General features: G+C 42.3%; 1 protein-coding gene across 2 annotated transcripts in view; it reads left to right on the forward strand.

Annotated features, from left to right (window-relative positions):
* Window positions 1-20,957, forward strand: part of SGCD (sarcoglycan delta) — a 225,819-nt gene that overhangs the window by 128,657 nt on the left and 76,205 nt on the right. For both annotated transcript variants that reach the window (XM_064458539.1, XM_064458540.1), the window contains exon 3: window positions 14,549-14,650. In XM_064458539.1, coding sequence (XP_064314609.1) covers window positions 14,549-14,650 — 102 coding nt within the window. The remainder of the gene's footprint in view (window positions 1-14,548; window positions 14,651-20,957) is intronic.

Below are 20,957 nucleotides of genomic sequence, written 5' to 3' on the forward strand. Positions count from 1 at the left end.
CCACTGCCATTTCTTAAGAACTATGGGTTTTTTCTTTTGTATTTTGGAAAGGATATTGCTGACCACTAGCAAATATTTAAATAGTTTGTCGTTTAATAGAACTATCCTGTATTTAGGCAATATCTTGTATTTTAACAAATTCTAGGACTTCTGACAAAGTTTTGCAATGTTTTGATCTGCAGCATTTGCAGCTTGCATTTGGTAACAAATGTTGGAAATAAACGTTATGACATAATCTTTAAGCATTTGAGGAATAAACATGGTTTTCTAAGGAGTGTCTGCTACAGACTACTAAAGCTTGGAACAGTAATTAAAGTAAGAAATTGTTGTCAGACATCTCATAATTTAGAAATTGTTCGATTAAGCAGCGAGCATTCCATAGGAGTGTCTTCTTGTGAGCCGATCCCATTCCCCGTGTTAGGAATTGTAGATATTTTTCAAGGATTTCCCAGAAATACTTGGTGTATTGCGCTGATTACCAAGACTGCTAAAGTCTTTAAGGCCCCACTAATAACTGAAAGGGAAAAAAAATATTTTTTAAATAAACCTTGAGTGAGAAAATAGCCATGATATATAGCCATAGCTATAGCTATAAACTATACTTTTCTTATAGGGTCAATAAAGACTGACTTGAAATAACCAATAATAGAATAATAAACTATAATACTTGTGTTAATGCCTCTCCCTTGTTAACAAGATCACTGTCCACACTTACCATGGTTACTCTCATTAATAGTCCCATTCAGGAAAGATATTTATAGGTGATAAAAAAATTATTAAACTTTATACAGATTTATAGGTGAAAGGTATTTATATGATAGATTTTTTTCCAGGTGTATAAGGACTTCACAAGATATCCAACAGCTGGCATTGACTAAAGCATTCAAAAGCATATCACCAGTAATCCATCTCAATACCTTCTTTATTACCTTTGCAACTTTCTACGAGTTTTGTCAATAAGATATTGCTTCTAGCGGTGTGACTTTATTCTTACATTAATATCCCAAATTTATCATAAGGTTCTGAATTTCCTCCGGTCACCAAAATGTCCCATTGAGCCATTTAAGCTCCCTGAAACTACATTCTTTATCTGTAGGCTGGGAAAAATATTTTTTGCCCTATATCCGTGAGTGTTTTGAGATTCACTTCACTAAAGTTGTCAAGTAGGTCAGTGATGAAAGCCAAAACAAGAGAGAGAAATCTGGTTTAGGGTTTAGGTGGATGGGGAGGGGAGGAGGCACCAGTGGTGCAGAGCTCCTACCCTGTGCCACAGCCATGTCCCAGGCAAGGATGCTGACATGGCAGCCTCAGTGCAGAGAAGGAAAGAAATCTTGTGGCTTCAGGCAGTCTGAAGACAGGCTGTGGATGCTCAGCCAAAGGATAGCAAAAAGGAAATGCAAATGTTTGCCTTGGCATTTTTTGCTCTATGCGTTGTGCTCTTTTAAGGGATAAAAATTCCTTCTCGAGCATTTTTGGTCCCTAGCCAAGTGCACGATTAGCGACTATGTGTCATTATCCCCCTTTTCAGAAAGAAAAGTTTTATTGAAGCAATAACAAGCACAGGCTGCCAAAATGGCCAAAAAGCTATAAGAAAAGTCTCGGTTGACCCCAGAGCCCTGTCTGGATCATGATGGAGAGCTGAGCTCCTCTTGCTGCCTCTGAGCCAGCCTGACTCTGCCTGCGAAAGGCTCCATGGAGGAGCTTGCCGGTGCACTTCCAACCGGCAGCGCTTGCCGATCGAAAACATTTCACTGAGTTCATTATTTTAACATAGCCTGATTCCGTCTACCATCTCCCTGTGTGCTGCGATCTGCGTGCAAGAAGCGTGCCAAGAGCCAGTCAGGGCTGCCCCATGGGACCCGGCAGCTGCTCCCAGCGAGGGCTGCATCCTCCTCCTGCGACTTGTTTGTTTATTTTCTTTGAAAAGTTCCTAGGGAGCATAACCAGGGGCTTCTGCCAAACCTTGCAGACACCCACTGGAGAATATAACATGTTCAGATTGATGGTATCACGCGCTCTGCTTGCCCTTGCTTGTTCTGCCAGGCTAGGGGGAGTGGGCATCGCTTCTTACTCATGCTGGTGTTGCTGCAAAACTGCGACCAGCTCACATCCCAGATGCACATGGCCTGACGGAAGGTTCAAAAGCGTTTCACAATAAAGGAAAATCAGATCTGAGGCAGTATTTATATTGAAAAATTTCATTATTTAAATGATCTTGGTGCTAGTGAAAAAAAATTTTAAAACTTGAGTGAGGTTATACACAGGGAATAAATAAATAAATAAGTATGCAGATTGTGAGTCACTTCATTTGTTTGTGCTGGTGTCATGTTTTAAAAAGGAGCTGAAGAAGGAAGAAATGCTAATGTCCCCAAATAAGGCATATTTCTATAATGAAGTGACACAGAGAGCTATGTTCTCTAAAGGCCAGAGCAACCACCTTTCTGTGACTTTAAGACTCGGTTTAAAAAAGTATTTAAAAAAAGGCACTGCATCTTCCTCTGTTGTAGTTTGCTGATGCCAGCTGTATATTTTTGCATCTGATCCTTGGCTATTTCACATAACCGCCTGATTTTCGCGCACATGATATTGTACTCCCGACTCCCAAGAGAAACTCTTGGCATCCGGCAAAAATCCCCTGTGACTCAGTAAGCACCCACTCAATAAATAATTTGAAATTAAAAACACCCCACGCATGAGTTGTGAATATGAAAAAATGCCATTTTGCAGTTATTTTCCTCAAAAAGTGAACAGTAGGAAAATTATCTCAGTGTTTTTCATTCACTTCACAGCTCAAGAAGTATAAACTACCATGATGATAATTTTGGAAATTATATCAGGAAGCACCGTCTTGCAGGATGCTTCTGGACTTGGGTTGATGACTAGCAAGCTCCTAGTTCCCTTGCTCTGTAATGATCATTATTTTTGTTCTAGTAAACACTTCTGAATGTGCACTAAAAAGCTGTGAAGAAGATGGGGCATTAAGCAGAATGCATCTTCTGGCAAGGAGGCAGAGAACTGCAAAGCACAGGGAGAACAGAGTATCTGAAGTCTGAATTGTTGGCATCTGAAAGTTGCTAAAATTAACCTGTTATTTCTTAGGAGCAGGATATATATAGTTTCTGAGCTGCAGTGCTGTGACACAACAAGGTGCTGGAGAGAAACCTTGGGAGCTCTTCCTTTAATGCAGCTTTCTCGTGTGGCTGTTAGTGGATGCCTGACTTGTGCCTCAGTTGCCCCTAAGAGGCTGTTCAGGTGTGTAAGCACGCATGCAGTACGGCGCGTGCCATGCACGGATGTGAGGGCACGTGGTCGTGCCCCTGTGCTCGGCACTGGTGAGGCCGCACCTCAAGTACTGTGTGCAGTTTTGGGCCCCTCACTACAAGAAGGACATCGAGGTGCTGGAGCGTGTCCAGAGAAGGGCAAGGAAGCTGGTGAAGGGTCTGGAGAACAAGTCTTATGAGGAGCAGCTGAGGGAATTGGGGTTGTTTAGTCTGGAGGAGGCTGAGGGGAGACCTTATCGCTCTCTACAGCTACCTGAAAGGAGGTTGTAGCAAGGCGGGGGTCAGTCTCTTCTCCCTAGGAACAAGCGATAGGACAAGAAGAAATGGCCTCAAGCTGCGCCAGGGGAAGTTTAGGTTGGATATTAGGATAAACTTCTTCACCGAAAGGGTTGTCAGGCATTGGAACAGGCTGCGCAGTGAAGTGGTTGTCTCTCCGTTCCTGGAGGTATTTAAAAGAAGGGTAGATGCGGTGCCTGAGGATATGGTTTAGTGGTGGACTGGCAGTGGTAGGTTAGCGGTTGGACTCCATGATCTTAAGGGTCTTTTCCAACCTTAACAATTCTATGATTCTGTGGCTGTAAGTAACTTAGTTCTGATGCTAAACACTTTGGGGCTGGGAGTTTGGGAAAGAGTAAATGATGGTAAGCAATGAAACTGTTGCTTATCCTCTGGTCCCCTGTGGCTGCTCCAGGGCAGTCGCAGCCCATCACAGAGCATTAGGGCAAGCCGTGGTGGCTTGCTTGCTTTTGGCTGTGCGTCTGTCCCCCCCAGCAAGGTGCAGTGAGTGCGTGCCAGTTTCCTCCACGTGCCGCAACCCGCAGCGGGTGCGGCACCCTGCCTGAGTGCCCTGCCTGGGTGACTGCCACCGCAGCCTAACAGGCGTTTTGCAAAAGCCCTTATTGCCTACCTCTTTGCTCTGGGGCCAGATACCAGGTGGGTGTAAATTGGTGGAGCTATTTGGAATCAGTAGATGCAATCCACAGATCTGAACTCATTCTTTGCCCACCATTTGCGGTGGCAAGGGACCCTAAACATACCCATATATTTTCCTCTATGAATAATTATTTGCTGGCAATTGTTCAAAAAGCCATAGAAGCAATATACTTATTCAGCCTCTTTGGGAGTAGCGCTTTCAGTTCTCTCATTTCTTTGCTGTCCCCAGAGCCTCCCTTGCTAACAACAATGTCATATACACACTGTAGATAAGTCTGGAAGACAGTTTAAATTATTTTTTAGTATATTCTGATAGTGGAAGAGCAAAATCATATATTTTTGTGACAAATACAGCTATAAAAATTCTGTGGTGGTTCCGTAGCCATGAGGACAGCTTCTTAACAAGGGGGCTATGGATTCCTCTTAACAGAGAACTTTATTTTAAAGCAAATTTCTTTTTACCTACCTGTGCAAATAAATTGAATGTGCCCAAGCTCCTGTCTCTTATTGGAAGTATGAGTCTTGATTAGAAAAAAAAAAAAAGAAATCATTAAAATTTCCTGAAGCACTCTGTGTCGGTATAGTTGGAATCAAATTTTTGAAGTTTATTTTATTTCATGATATCTGTTTATTGTTTTGCCTGACCATCCATTTATTTTCTGTGTGAATCCTGTTGCACACTATTAAGGTCTATGTTTATCCCAGTCACCTATAAGCATTCAGAAAAGATGCCTAAGTCACCTTGGGGGAGCTCCACAGCAGCTGGGAAGAAGCACTTCCTGGGAGTGATTTGGGAGTTAGGTGGACTCTGTTGCCATCTTCTCTCCCCTGACTGCAGAGGTAGCATGGGGTGATGGTCTTCCAAATGCAGGTTCATCAGTTAAATGCCTAATATTAGCTGAATCCAGGCTCAGAAGTGATTAACTGAGGTGCACTGAAAATATCCACCCAATCCACCCTATTTTCTCTTGGCTTTTAGAAATAGAAGAGGCAATAGTAGAGAAGAGTAAATGATGCAACTGAAAATACGGGTTCGCATCATGATTATCCCACCTTCGGAGGCTGATGTTGCTATAGCAGCGAGTATATAATGCAGGTGCAGTGGTTTCTGAGAAGGTCAGTGCAACAGGTGCCTCCTCCAAGTATTCCTGTAGCCTGTAGATCAGTCTGCTGAGATGAAATCCTCAGATGTGCCCCACAGACAGGACTTGCAAGAGTGGCCACAGCCCTGCTCGGTCTTTCTCCACCTGTGCTTGTATTTGTGTGTTGGTGTGGAGCTTGAACAGAGGTTCAAAACCAGAGCATGTTTGCATGAGCCTTATTTCTTTGAACAGACCTGGTATTATGCTCTAATTAGTGCCCCTGAGTTGTTTTGGCATGTGCACACCAGACAAAAATGATCCAATAATTGGTGCTATTTTCAAGAGCTCACCTTCAGAAACGCCGTGTGAGACCTGGTACTTCTTTTCACACTCTCTGGTCTTAATCTGCCAGCTTTATTGCCAGTCGGGGGGAATTGCTAACTACTGGATTAGTCAGCAAAATCTTAATTCAGAGTGTAAGTACAGAACAAAAAAGGGATCCAGCAAGAGAGTGAAAGACAGAAAGAAATCCTTCTTCTCCCCAGAAACTTCTTCCAACAATATAAAGATGAGTGAGTTCAATTCAGCATTGATGTAACTTGGAGGAGTGATGCCATGGAGGATGTTGTGTCCAAGATATTTATAGTTAAAAAAAAAAAAAGAAGTGTTTCTTCTATCCTTCATTTGGTGATTGGCAGACCATCATAATGCAGGAGTATTAGACCATAATTTATAAAACCTGTTTCCGCAACCCCTTGAACTGTACAGTGAATTTATGTGCTGATTTTATTATTAAATTGCTGCATTATAAGAGTGCTTGTTCCTACAGTATAAGAATCTTTTCTTCCACTTCTGAGTGCACACAGATTTCTGCAGGATGGGACTTTTCCCTGCTAGTTAGCATAATTATGGTAATGAGCTAGACTAAAAAAGACGGAGAATTCAGGGGACGCATTTGGAATATATGTTGATGTGAAACTTTACTATTTGTGTTGGAGCAAAAAAGCAGAAAGATGCTCAAGAGAACATGGCTCATTTTATAATGCTTCAGTGCCAAAGTGCTCCATAACGGGGAGTTGGAAGGTGTGAAAGGCAAATTTTGATCCCTTCCCTGCCGTACCGATGGAAAGGGAAATCATTACCCTAGAGACGAATTCTCCACATGGTGGTTGTGTTGTAGTAACAATGTTGGGATTCATAATCATTTCACAAAAAGGTCTGCTAATCTTTTTTCCTGCAAAAACACACTCTCAGATGCAGTAGCTTATTTCATAGAAGCCCTGGTTTTGTCGTACCACACATGGTCATACTTTGAGTTAACTCACCAGCAGTTTGCTTTGAAAAGAAATACCTCCCGCCCAAAGTAGTTCCAGCAATACGCAGTAAATCCTGAGCTGAGCTTTCTTCAAGCTCTGGCTGAACAATTTGTTTAGAAATTATTCCGGCACTAGTTTGGAACTGTTTCAAGGGATGGGTTTTAGTTGCTTTGGTCAGTGGTAACGTATTTGAAGCAGTAATTGGAAAACCACATTTGATCCTCTTCCTGCTTCTTAAGGCTTTTCTCCTTAACTTCCACTAAAGCCAATACATAAGTTTCTTTTGCCTTCAGTGACAGCTTCATAGGGCTCTTTGAGTAATCTGCAAAATAAATGGCATTGGCTCTGGTGAGCACTCGCTCAGCGTGGAAGGAATAGATAGAGGGGAAAGGCGCTATAGGAATGTGCACGTGGAAGATGTCCCTAACACCATCGTGGCATGTGAGTCTGATGGAAACGAAGTGAAGATTTTCTGCATCACAGCTCATTGCCGTAACCGTGAGATGTCCTCTCAGTTCTTGTGCTCTCCTCTTTGTATGCCCTCTTCTCATCTTCTGCCTCTTTTTCTGCAGTCGTGCAGAGGAACTCGCAAAACCAGGAGTTCCCACTGGAAAACAAGGACTCTGAGCTTTGCACAGGCTTGTTTGGGCTGAGTTTTACCTTAATTGTAATAGTCTGCAGGCAATTTCCTCCACTTGCACATAATTCCTTCATAAGTTAGCAGCCACCTGACTTTCCTGTAGCTATCACAAATGACTTCACACCTGTGGAAGGAACTAAAAGTGACTACATAGCTCACACGACTTTAACAGCAGCTTCTAGAGGTCATTTCCCAGTGGGTGACCCCCACAGCTGGTCTTTGCTCATTCAACATCATGTCTCCCTGTGACTGATTACTGCAGCAACAGAGATTATATAGAGGTGTCTTCTCACAGTCTGTCACGAGTTACTGGAGGGAGCCTTCTGGAGAGAGCAGTGAGTTAGCTGCTTGCTGGTCTTGCAATTTATAATGTTTTAGTGCACCAATTAGCTGCAAAGATTTTAGCTGTGCTTCATCTGTGTCCCTCTCCTTCCCTGGAGAGGGCACATATACTGTCTCACAGTGATGCAAGGCGCTTGGGGTCACCTTCTGTCAGCCACCGATGTCTCAGCGCAGCTATCCTATGCTGTGCCCATCACCTTTAAATGAAAAAACTACCAGTGAGACATCTGACAGGGACATCTGAAGTCAATAAGCGGCAGAAGAGGGGGAAGGATGGCAGTTGTGGACATGAGACCTCATAGTGCAATTCAAGGCATAAGCGTGTATCCATGCATACATCACATATATATGATCATATATGCTGTGTGACACCACGTTGGCTTGTTTTTCTCTACTGTCTGCACAAACGTGAGTCCATACATGAGTTCTCAAAACAAAGTCTTACATCAGAGGAAGAAGCTGTCACATATTGGCTCCTTGTGTTGGAGTGTGTGTCACTCTGAACTGTGCTGTGTAACCAGCTCTAACTTTATAGGACTGCTGCTGGTGGTGGGTGTTTAGGCTCTCCTGGCTTCCATAGGAAAACATTGCTGCTGATCCGCAGCTGGATGTGGGGATCTTCATTGAGATGACAAATTAACTGCAGAAAATGAGAGGGAGGGAGGGTAGATCCTATTAGAGAAAGTAGGTGTTTGAGGCTGTGATGATCTGGCAACAATGTGCATCTTTACAGACCTTCCTTAAATCTGTAGAATCTGGAAACATTTAATGTCAAGTCAGAGGTAGAAGAACAGCACAGAAATCTTCCCAGTCGGGGAAGAAAAAAACAGGTCTCTTGCATTTGCTTTTTCTTTTTCCCTAACTTTGGATGTTTTGAGCTGTGTAATAACTTGCACATATCTGGAAGCAATGCAGAGCACAGCAATCAATAATACAAGCAACAATAATCAGGCGTTTGAGGCATCTGACATGAGCAGTCTCCAAAGATGATTCTTTCCCACAGGACATTGCCAAACATAACTTCAGTTTACTCCTAGTAAAACAGTAAATGCTTACCTGCAGTGCAGAAAGAAACCTTGCCAAGAGTTTTTCTCCTGAAACCTGAAAAGGGTTGGAGGTGCAGGAAGAAGCATGGGGAAACACCCACTGGTGCAGTGATGGCCAGCAGATAACTAGAGCTGTCCATGTTCCCCATCACCAGTGTCCCTAAAATCCTTAGAAAGACCTTAGTAGACAAATTTGCCTTCTGTGTTCAGAAATGCCAGGAGAACAGAGGAAGCGCAGAGGAGTGTGAGGCTGAATTAATTGTTTCTAAAGAACAAAGCATCCTGGCAAGAAGGGCCACAGTGAATATGTGTTATCACCGCCTTGGTTCTTGACTAGGTTAAGCTGTGGCGCAAGCCCAGCCTGAGCTAATAAAGCTGCCTGTGGATGTCAGACACCACTGAAAATTACCCCTGTTCTTATGTGTGAGCAGTCCAGATTTGTGTGGCTAGTGACACTTCCTGGTATTACCACAGCAATTACATGTCTCTGGTTAGGTTGGCTGTTTTTTCTTATTCTGTTAACTGAATCTTCCTGCTACCAGCCATACAATTAAAAAAAATAATAAAGTAACCCACAACTGTTAAAAAGGAAAACAAAAAAAAAAAGCTAGGCTTTACTCACATAGGTAGCCACAGCGCTAACCACAAGGCAGAGAAGAGCCTTGGTGACCACGCAGTGGCAAAGCTGGGCTCTTCCCCTAACACTAACACCATCATTTGTAATTGGTTGTTAAACTGAGTTGCTTCTTAAGCTAATTTAAAAAAAAAATCCTTTCTCATTCAGCATCACCAAAATGACATCTATGTTATTCAGGATTTTACCATTGCTCTCCCCTTCCAACACAGAGCAGTCAGCAGCAGCACATAAATTTTTATGCCTGCACATTACAAGGCACTGTATAAAAAGAGAGGTGGCGTAGGTGATAAAATTGATGTGAAAGTTTTCTCCATGCCCTACCAAAAAGCTGAATAATTCAAAGCAGGTGGTAATGGAAAGTTCCCAACTCTGTGCCTCCTCTTTGGGGCTTGCCTCCTGGAAGCTCCCACAGAGCTGGTTAGTGTATGCACAGTGAAGTCATTCACCCGCTGCTGAGGAGTCTACTAATAAAAAGGGGAGAAACAAAGATTGTTGGATGCCAGTGTATCAAATAATCAATACTTTTTTTTTCTCCTTATTCACAAGCAATAGAGTGGCAGATAAGGATATATACCAATCACAGACACAATGTTTAATAAAAACTTGTGGTCTCTGTCACTCTGGCCAGCTTTCTGCCACATTTTATGGGTCACAGTCCGTGCAATTTCATAGGAACTTTCATATATATTCTCTGTAGCAGACTATGACATTTATTTGTTATTAAACCATATAATTTAGGGAAGATGAAGATGCTTATCCAAAACAACATGCGAAGTACTTTTTCATACAGTGATTTCTCTCTAATGTATCTGTATGTTGGGATCTCTATATAATTCTGCAAGCTGCTTATTTTTTTCTAATGGGAAATAATAAATTAATATAATTTAATAATGATTGTACTGTAGGAGGCCAGGATGGTCATTAACTTCAAAATCAGATTCCAACCTTTGCTTGGTTTTTGACTTGCTGACCCAGACTATCACTACAAAAAACTGTCATCTTTAATCATGAGAAACATGAGCAGCAAGCAGCAGAGAGTCACTTATGGTACGAGTCAGTACTGAGCATTGCATCCTGATCCCAAACACCAGGGAAGTCAAGAAGTAATACCTGGTGGGTGCAGCTTTTATTAGGTTTGGCAGATGCAGCAGGAGAAAAGTGAGGGGGGCTGGAGGTTGAGAAGAATCAAAGGTTGAGAAGAATAATACGGGGATGTGTGTCTCTTTCACCAGCCCAATGGTTCTGTAAGAGAATACACCTGCTTATATGATATAAATCAACCATATTCCTGATGTTTTGGTTGTAGTACCTGGTCCCATAGGCTTGATACCTCTTTTAGGATGTATAGGACTTGCTAGCTGTGATCTAGAAGTCCCATATGTGTGTTTTTCATATATAAAAATCCTGTGGGGACGTGGGAGACAGAGGGTGAAGGAGAGAAAGGATGAGAAACACGCAGAAGAGTGGAGTGGAATGCTTGATCTGTATCACTACCCAGCATGGAATATAGTTGTGAGCCATCAAAATCGCTGGTTTGCCACAGGTTCAGTGGTGACTTGACAAGTCCCATTATCCATTGGTCCATGTTACTGGTAAAGTATTGCCCCGCTTGTTGTGGTTCAGCCAGCAACTCAGCCCCACCCTGCCGCTCGCTCGCTCCCCCGCCGGCGGGATGGGGGAGAGAATCAGAAGGGTAAAAGTGAGAAAGTTCATGGGTTGAGATAAGAACAGTTTAATAATTAAAATAAAACAATAATAACAGCAACAACAATACTAATGCAATGAAAAGGAAAATAATGAGAGTGAGGCGAAACCTGGGGGCAGGAAGGAGAAATGAACAACCAAAACCAACAGCACGTGGCGCAGCCGCCCACCGACCCCCTGCCGCCAGTCCCGGAGCCGCAACCGCCCCCCGCGCGCCAACCGCCCCTGTTTCTGTACTGGTCATGCGTCACGTGGTGCGGAATGAACACCCCATTGGCCGGTCGGGGTCAGCTGCCCCGGCCGTGGCCCCGCCTCTCCCAGCCTCCTGCCCACATGGCGGAGCGCGGGAAGCTGGAAAGGTCCCTCACTACTACAGGCACTGCTCGGCGACACTGAGCCGCTGCTTAACAGCAACTAAATCATCAATGTGCCATCACCACTTTACCAGCTACAGTGAAGAGAATTAACTCTATCGCAGCCAAAACCAGCACAACGCTTCAGCTCAGGAGCGAGCCCTGGAGGTGGTCAGGATTGCATATCCACGGAGGTGGTCATTCTTGCCACTATATGTGGCATATTCCAGCTCGCGTGACCCGCAACTTTTCTTAATGAAACCAGAGAAGAGCCTGCAATGGGAAAGCCCTCAGGGCTTGTAACCTTACTGAAATATCTATCTGGGGAAAAAATTTGCAGAGTTTTTTTAGCAGCACAAAATGTGCGAGGGTCTGCAGATAGCTGTAATAATTCCTGCTCACTCAAATCACGAAGCATACCACTATCAAAATTTAATCTGGGCTCTTTGGAGCATAATCATATTTCACTCATTTTCCTTCATCCTTCTGCTTGAGATAAATGAACCCCTTCTGTGCCACCACCAACCCAGAATTCATAAGTCAGTATTTTACACCCAGGACAAGGAATGTAGCAAGTGGCACTTATGACCCATCTCTCATTCCCCTCTGTTCAACAATCAATAGCATTTTCAGCATATGTCTCTATTTAAAGTTTACTTACAGCTTTCATTTCAAAATGAGATGACAGCAGTCATTTTGTTGCCCAGCACTCCTGAGCCTGCCTTTGTTCATAAGGCACCACACTCTGGCAGAAACGATCTTTACTTGGCAGGGTATGCCCTGGGAGCAATACGTCTTGGAACAGGGGAACCTCTGGCAAGTGACCAGTGTCACTGCTGAGCCATGCTATGTCTTTGATTTTTATCCCTCCAAATTCATGCCTTTTGGCAATAGTTCATTCAAATCTGTTTTGGTTAGCCTTTCACCTTTGGTGATAGTGAGTCCTCTTGCAGTGTTGGAGGTGCACATGCGGTGGAAGGAAGAGAAAGTAGACAGATGTGTTTTATTTTTTGCTGCTGGATTAGAAAACATGCAAGACATATATCCAAATACACGTGGTTTTCCTGGATTTTCCCAGTCTTCTCTTGATCTTCTTAGGGCTTCTACCGAAGTACATACCTCTTTCCTCTAAAATCCCTGAAACAGCTGTGAGTTAGGCACTGTGGTGGCTCTTCCGATTTGGACATGCCTAGCAGCGACTGAGAAGGCAGCTCAGTCCCCCTCAGTGAGTCCCTAAACTGCATGATGAGATGCCGTGGAGTAAGTATGGCATGCCACATTTATAGATGAGTAATTCCTCCAAATTACTACTCGTGCCATCCTGTGGCCTGCATGACCCTTGGTTTCAATGTCTCTCTCACTGTAACATGAATCCTCTTACTGTAAGTGCAGATCTGCGTGTCCCTCATCACAATGTCCTCCCCACGCTGAGCTCCAGCTACTGTAGGTTTTGTGATTATCGTATCCTGCTTTATCTTGGAGGCCCAAGGCGTCATATAGCATCATCCTCCTGATTCCCTAGCCTGGAGAAATGGAAAAAAAAAAAACCCCAGGTGGAAAAATTTGTTAATGAGTATGTTTGAGGACTGTCATGGTAGTTGTTGACTCCCCTACCCAGCTCTTGGTCATTTCCCAGTCTTAATTTATACATGTGGAGACATAGCTTTTGCTAGCATCAGTCTGAAATCCTAGTGATGTCAGTCAAATTTACGCTAAAAGATATTCTTCAGACCATCTTTTTCCAGAAAAAAACCCCGACTTACTTCAATCCTTGCAGACTTTGACAATCACCCTGAATCTTAGCAATAATGTCTTTTTTGATTATACGTTTTCCTTTGCAGTTCCCTCCTCACACCATGTTTTTTACACACACACCCCTTTCTAAGCAATTATAGCCTAAATGAACCTAAATCCCTCATCTTAGTAAAAGTTACGACTTTCACAAGTTAAAGGTGAAATATAGCTTGGTCCAATTCTGCTCGGAGCCAATGTATCCCTATACCTGTCTTATTGTATAAAAAACATAAGAAAAACTCATATAAAATTTTGACATATGTTTTGTTTGCTATTAGGATTTGTCAGCTGTTTCATTACATCTGGGGCACACATAACTAAACAATTTCTAAAGAAAATGGACTATTTGCAGTCGTCTGCTGGAGGCCTGCAGCCAACGCCATTTGTCAAGATTTTTGCCATGGAAGCACAGGGAGCGGTGGGGACCGGGGAGCCTGGTGCAGGGCTGGGGAGAGGGTGAGGACTGATAGCTGCAACTGTGAAATCCGAATGAGGAGAGGACAGAAATGCATGTTACATCAGTCATTTAATGCCTGGCCAATGGACTTTGCAATGGTTGTTTGATGGGCAGGAGCATGACTTGGGAGACCCAAACACTTGGATATAGAGGTTCAAATTGCTGGGATATGCTTGGGCTGTACAAGGAGCAGACCAAGGGCTCTGATCCAGAGCTGATCATTGTGGGAGAGAAAAATCAGGAGTTAGCCCAAGATGGTCTGCTTGAAAGATATTCCTGTTGTGTGGTTGCTTCTCCCAAAGCAAATAGTTACATAAATATATATTCCAGTAAAGCTGTGTAGCATCCTAACGGTATTGAAAGCACAGGAAAGACTGTGAGACTTGAAACTAACCAGCAGCTTTCCACAACTTTTTGCTGTAAGGGTCGATAGCCCTAAAGAAACCCCACCAGAGTCCATGTTTTGCAGAGATTTCACCAAACAATAGGGGTCAAGTTCCCTACCATATTTTATTGCAATACTCATACATAACCAAACCTTACTTTGTTGATTCAGTGGAATTAATAACACATTCTCCATATGGAGTTCAGTAGAATTAATCACATAGTCTTTATACGGATTTGCTATGAATGAGAAGGTATATTAATATACAGGCAGGCGGTGAATATTACAGTGAATAGTTTCCTGTTAACTGAGAGCATCGCTGCATCTCTTTGAGAAGACTAGCTTAAAAAATATCTTTTTTCTGTGTAAATGGTTTACTGGGGGGCGTTGCAGATTGCTCTGAATAGAATTTTTTTTCACAGAAACAGAGCTAAAAGGATAACGCAAGAAATTGCATTCTCTAGTGCCTCCCAGTGCTTTACACGTTCTCCTCTGTGGGGAAAAAAATCAGCTATTGGCAGCCTGGTGAATTAAATAATTGCAACTAATGGGGTTATTTCTTTTTGTCTGTGTTTTAGGATGGAATGGGGAACCTGAGAATCACGGAAAAAGGACTAAAGCTTGAAGGAGATTCAGAATTCTTGAAACCTCTCTACGCCAAAGAAATCCGGTCAAGACCAGTAAGTTGTCAGGAAAGGAACAAGCACGTTTCTGTAGCCCTAACTGTAAGAAACCATGAAGTGGCAGGGTGGCGTGGTTATCAAATGCATTACTTTGGCCGCTCTATACAAATGTAAAAAAAGAGGACAGTGGGTGTCCTTTGGGTGCCTCATCGGGATGGTGTATCCTCTGGACAGCTTCAAGGTTGATACACATGGGTTTAGTTTGTAGTTAAAATGCTTCAAGGGCTGCTGAGATTTCACACTGAAGTTTTTGTCTTCTTTTGAATTAAATCATAAACAACCCTCAACTGAGGAACCTATTGTTTCTGAGGTAGAGGGATGGCAGGCAGTTGTGAAATCCAGCTCGCGTTTAACTAGTTACTCCTTTTCTGCAGAGACCAGAAAGGTGATGCCTTGGCACAAGGGCCTGACCTGTTGTTAGCTGGCACAATAAACCCATGTTATGTGCTCAGTCCTATTTCATGTTGTGCTTTAAAATTACGGCAGTTAAAATTCAATGCTGCTAGGAGAGACTGCTTGACAAAAGTGGCAAGGATGTTAACAACTGAAAATGAGGAAGAACCCAAGTGTGATTGAAATAACATTTTCCTAGCAGCACTTCATTGACTGTCGGTGACTTTTGCTCTTTCTAATGCAATCCTGATCGTCCCGAGCAGTTTTAAAATAACTGAAATGTTTATAGAGAGTTTCCAGGATCCTTCTCAGATGATGTCGTCTATCTTGTTTCCTGATCCAAAGTGTTAATTTGAGTCAGATACCAACCTTCCATTTTGATAACAATGGCAGATAGCTAATTAAATAAAGTTAACATCCCTTTATCTCAGCATTTCAGTGGTCTTGTAGGAATTGGAACTTGTAGCATAATCAACACAACATCCAATACAATATCCGATTTAATTATTGAAGGTTGTAACCTCTGTAAGATGGCTAGGAATTGATTTGAACAAGCGTAATCATTTAGGAAGAAAACTTAATGAGAAAACGTTCATATCTATAAATGTTTTCATCCCTGAATTAAAACAGAATGGCAGACCCTTACATGTCATACACTTTGTAATATAAAATGTGTAGAAAAGGTGCAGGACTCGGTTTGATAAATAGGCCGACAAATTGCTACTTATATTTCTTTTTCTCTAGTTAGAGTGCTGGAAATAATATTTGATTACTAAGAGAGCTGAGAACCACGTCTAGCTAGTGGGGAGTTTACTTTTTACATATTATCGTAGTGATCTACATTTTAATATGGCAGGCGGGACAAAAGGTGCCCCTTCTTGAGGTTATGAAACTAGTTTAAACAGCATTGGCAGTGTAATGAATGCAAGGAACAAGAAATATAAAGTAAGGCTTTTGTGTGTGTTCCTTGCATCATCCCGCCCCCAGGATTGTTTTTGCTGTTAGCCAGGGAAGGGTGTCGTTGCAAGCCAGAAGGTCTGATCTACAGCCTAGTGAGTTCGAGCATCCCTGCTGGCTTCAGTAGATGAGTCCTGGAAACTGTATTAACTCTATAGTTACATAAACAGTGTGCAGAGTTTCTCTGGCTTCTCAGTGAAGTTAAATTGGAATAGCCTGTGCTGGCTTTCAGGTTGCTCACAGTAACGCTGGAATTACTGTTGGGCTGGAGGCAACAATAGGCAATCCTATTGATTTCAATCAACTTCTGCTTTCTTGTGCTATGTGTGAATTTGGCCTCTTCTAAGTGAATGAAAGAGTTGCAGTCAATCAAAGGATGATCGTTATGGAATATTTTAAAATATTGTTAAATAATCAATGCTATATTTTTTAATGAACAGTAGTATGACCCAGTATTCTCTTGGGAGGGAAGCGTACTAGCAATTCCTGAACTTGATTAATATCGCTAAAATAAAGTGCCAAACTCAGCACTCAGTAGTACAGATGAACATCCATACTAATCCCTTAGTAATCTTCTTTGGGTTTTCAGAAGTGCATAATGTGGCTTTAAATATGCAAAGTGTAGCAGAAACAATATGACAAATAACAGTAAAGAGCATCCCAGAAATAAGCTTGCATGTAATATTTATTATATGTTTAATCAAACAACCTAAGATTTGTGTACAGTAATAGATAATGATTTTATATAAAGCTTAGAAGACTTTCACATGCTGGTGATGTATAGAAGACCTTCATTTAAAAAAAAGTAATTTCACTGTCATTCTGTGAGCAGATGAAGGGGTGTGGGTGCTGTGTGGAAATAGCAGGGGAAGAATCACTTTTTGTGTAAGTGACTGCAGTCCCATGATCTCCATGGAGAGGGTTTTCCCACTCGTGTGTCTCTGCAGTGTTGCTCCCCACGCTGCCCTGCTGCCGTGCTGTGGCCAGAGCTGGGCAATCCCTGCCAAAATATCTCCAAAACATGAACTGTGATAATTCTGGAAAGCCTGAATTTGTCACTGGTGCCTCTTCTCTGCTGCACCTCTTAAGCCCCAGGAAGGTGGTAATTGAAAGTACACACAGACTTGCTTTCCTAGGAGCTGTGCCTTCTGGTTTAAAGGTAATTTCTGATTTCTACTTAAAAGTGGATTTTTTTTTTCCAAATTGATTTGGCAGGACAGGAAGACCAAGGTTTAGAGAGGAGGAAAAGCCCTCAAATGTCATCCCAAGAGACTGGCGGTGTGTTAACGTCTGAGCTTCTGTGATTTGTGCCTTAAAGAGCTCTAGTAGGTACTGCCCCCTTCATCACATTCTGGACAGAGTAGTTGCATTTAGCTGTGCTCCTTTTGGAGGGTAACTCATTGCAACTGAAATTACAGCCAGGAGGAACTGAATCTGTTGTAGTGTGGCATGCAATTGACGACAACCCAACAAGGGCATCTTTCTGGGAGTCCCTTCAAAAATGTTAGCAGAAGGATTGGACCGATGTGGTTTGGTCCCATTCCAGAGAAGTGGCCATTAAAATCACTGACGTGAACCGGCTCCTTAAAGCTGCTTCCAGCCAGTTTCTTTCTGCATCACCACTGCCTTCTCGTCAGGAATGACACCCTCCAGGCTCTCTTTCCTTTTCCCTCACCCATTCAAGAGTGACCCCCTCAAACCCCACTCTCTCTGTTCCTGTTGTTTCCCCATACTAGTCCTGGCTCAGTAACACTCAATACATAGTGCCTCCTGGATTAGAAGCCTGTTTCTAAGCATGAGAGCTTGCAAATAAACGTAACCTTGGTACTGCATGAGCCTAAAGTTTATCTGGAGATTAATGAATAGTAACTGGTGGTAGCAGTGTTTGCACCCTTGTAGTCTCGTTTTAAAGAAATGAGATAGATACAATCCCTTTTCCAGGAGTGATCATAGCATCTTAAACTTCCAGCTAAACATATTGCACACTAAACAGTATTTTCCATGCCACTTGCATGGAACATGAGCATCTTGCTGCCTTTAATTAAGAAGTTAACTGGACCATGAAGTATAGCCTGTGTAAATAAAAGTGATTTCTACTTAGTCAAGAAGGTGTATAAGGAATCCTTGCATTTCTTTACTTGCACATAAATTGTGGAGATTATTAAAAATTGGAAGGGTCATCTATAAACCCATCTGTAGCTCAGCTGCACTGTCACTCTCAAAATGTAGCTGTCTTTCTAACTGTTGTAATTTATTGTGGTCTATCGTGTGAACCATCTGCTTGCTTATAAATCAGACAAACTTTGACTGAAAGTTGCACGCAGCAGCACAAATTGTTAATTTTATGTGCTGGAAAGCAATGGCAACAGTTTTGTGGTCTTCGGTCTTCATTGCCTTAATTTGAATTGAAATTTGAAACTGGAAATCTTCCTGCCTTTGTTGAGAAGAGCTGCTAACAACCAGGTTGCTTGAAACTTACAGCAAGGCATCCAGGTCTATAAGTATCTTAAAAGGGGCAAGACAGAGAACAGGCTATGTGCGTTTTCTATTCCAATAACAACAGAAGTAAATCCTGTGCTGTGATTATACAGGAAAATCAAATGAATTACTTCTCTCAGGAGCTGTGTGACAACCAACGAGATGATAATCTCAGCTTTAGGAAGCAGAGAAGGACATTGCCGTGATAGGATTAGGATGGTTTTGCCCTTTCAACGTTCATTTCAACTGCATGGATAGAAAAAATAAACCTTGGTTTGCAAATGTTTACACCTGCGGTTAAATTCTCCTACCCTGAATCCTTTAAAGACAAGAGAATGGATTTGCCTGACAAAGATTTTTTGCAGTATAAAGCTCGTGACTGAGGTCCTGCCCATTGACTCGCCTGCTGATGGGTGGGTCTGGGAACACAGATCTGAACATGGGAACCAACCCTTCTTGCCTGTCCTCTGCTACCAGAGGGAAGCTCCAAGCTACTCTGTTTTTGTACGGGTATAAACGATGGCAAAATTCACTGAACAGATTTTAAGGAGATTTTAAATGTCTTTTAAAAGAGATCTCTTAGTGTATTTAGCCAGTTTCATGTTGAAGGTCTGCTTCCTTTTTAATCAACTAAAAATAGAATTTAAAGGAAGAATCCTATACATCAAAGAAAAAAAGCCCGAAGCTAAAGACAGTGTCTTTTTTTATTTTCCTTTCTTTGGGTGATGTTAGAGGTCCCTATCCTGCTCCCTGTGGCAAGGAGTGTCTCACTGAGAGCAGTGTGCTCATTCAAAGCGTTCGAGCAAACCTGATCTCATTTGAAGCCATATGAAATAACTAGTGACTACAGTGGAAGAAGGACTGGGCCTGTCATTAACACTTGGCTGTGATTCTGCAAGGGCATCTGTTTGGCCTAAAAAATTCACAGTTGTGAATTAGGGCTGATAACTGCTATTCCCTTTACTGGTGTTTAGTAAGTTCCCATCAGCATAAAACCTATACTAGCAAGTGCATAAAATATGACTGTCTGTACTTTACATTTTCCCCAGCCACTATTTGAATGATAGAAATTTTAAGGGAAGCTTTTAAGAGTGATAAATAATTATTTTGCCAATGTACTTGTCTCACTGTATTCAGATCTGGAAGAAGAGTGGTATAATTTTAAAGCACAGAAGCAGTTCTGTAATGGACGTATTCTTTTGTATTATTTGCTCTGCAGGTCTACCTGCCTCAAGGCTAAAAATACACACTGAAAAACAATAAACCATGTATTTGGATTAAACAATGACATACCTGCCTCATAGCCATAAATATATATTTCTAAACAGTATAATATACTAATTTGGATTAAAAGGTAACATTCAACCATGAGGAAAGGCAATGCAGATGGCAAGATAATTGCAACTTTGTATGATGTAGAGGAAATCTGGCTTTCAGTAAAGGCTCAGATAGATAGCCTGAAAGAAGGCTGCTATTTTTTGAGGAAGGAGACAGAATAATTCCTTTTCTTCCTTTGTCAGAGTTTACAGAGCAATAAAAGGATATTGAATTAGTTCCTGATGATTTGGTCTAGCAAAGTGCTTAAGGATTTCAGCACGCTCACTGAAACCATCACAGGGTGGAAATGAAGTTTGTCTCGCCATGCTGCCATCACTTAGCAGTCCCTGCGCACTCCCACCACCTCTTTGGCCATTGCTCCTCCCAGCATTCAGCTACTCCCTTAGTGACCAGTTCTTTTCAAAGAAGAGAGGAACCTTCTTATTTGCACATTAGGTTATGAATGAGCCTATAACAGCTCCTGGCAGCTCACGGAGCTGTTGGTCTCCTGCCTCTGGAGCAGTTCAGCTGCCTCTGTGGCGTCAGGTAGAAAAAATTCACACTCTCCAAGGCTGACTTCTGAAGCACGATGCTTCCTCTAACTGCATCTTCATAGCTTACTGCTTCTCAGTTGATATTTGGCAGTAGATGTTAAAATATCGTTTAAAGGCTGTAATAATTTTAAAAATTAACAAGGTCACTCATGATGGCACAGCCAACAAAAGAAAGCTTCTTGCAGCCATGCCTGGCCATCTCATATTCTGCCTATAGGGTTTGTTAAGCATTGGCTGTGGCACCACTCCAGACACCTTGTCATAGGTTCTCTGCCTGTGTGCTTTTGCTATAAAAGTCTCTCCCAGTTTGGTCAGTTCAAGTCTTGCTTGCCCAACAGCTGAGAGGAGAGCTGGCAGTCAGTGGGACAAACAGTAAAAATAAACAGAAGTGGCTGAGGCATCATTCTGGCAGAAGTGCCCTCACCTGATGCAAAGATATTGTTGCCATCGCCGTCCAAAGCAGATTTGAATCCACATATGGCGGTAGGCTGTGAGCATCCGGTGTGATTTATAAAATTGATATGCTCTGCTCTTAATAAATTTTATTCTTAAGCAATAAAACCAGAGAGCCTACTTCAGCCTGAACCTTGGTTGCCCCAGCGCTT

Source organism: Phalacrocorax carbo, chromosome 8 (assembly GCF_963921805.1).
Source record: "Phalacrocorax carbo chromosome 8, bPhaCar2.1, whole genome shotgun sequence".
Taxonomy (NCBI): Eukaryota; Metazoa; Chordata; class Aves; order Suliformes; family Phalacrocoracidae; genus Phalacrocorax; species Phalacrocorax carbo.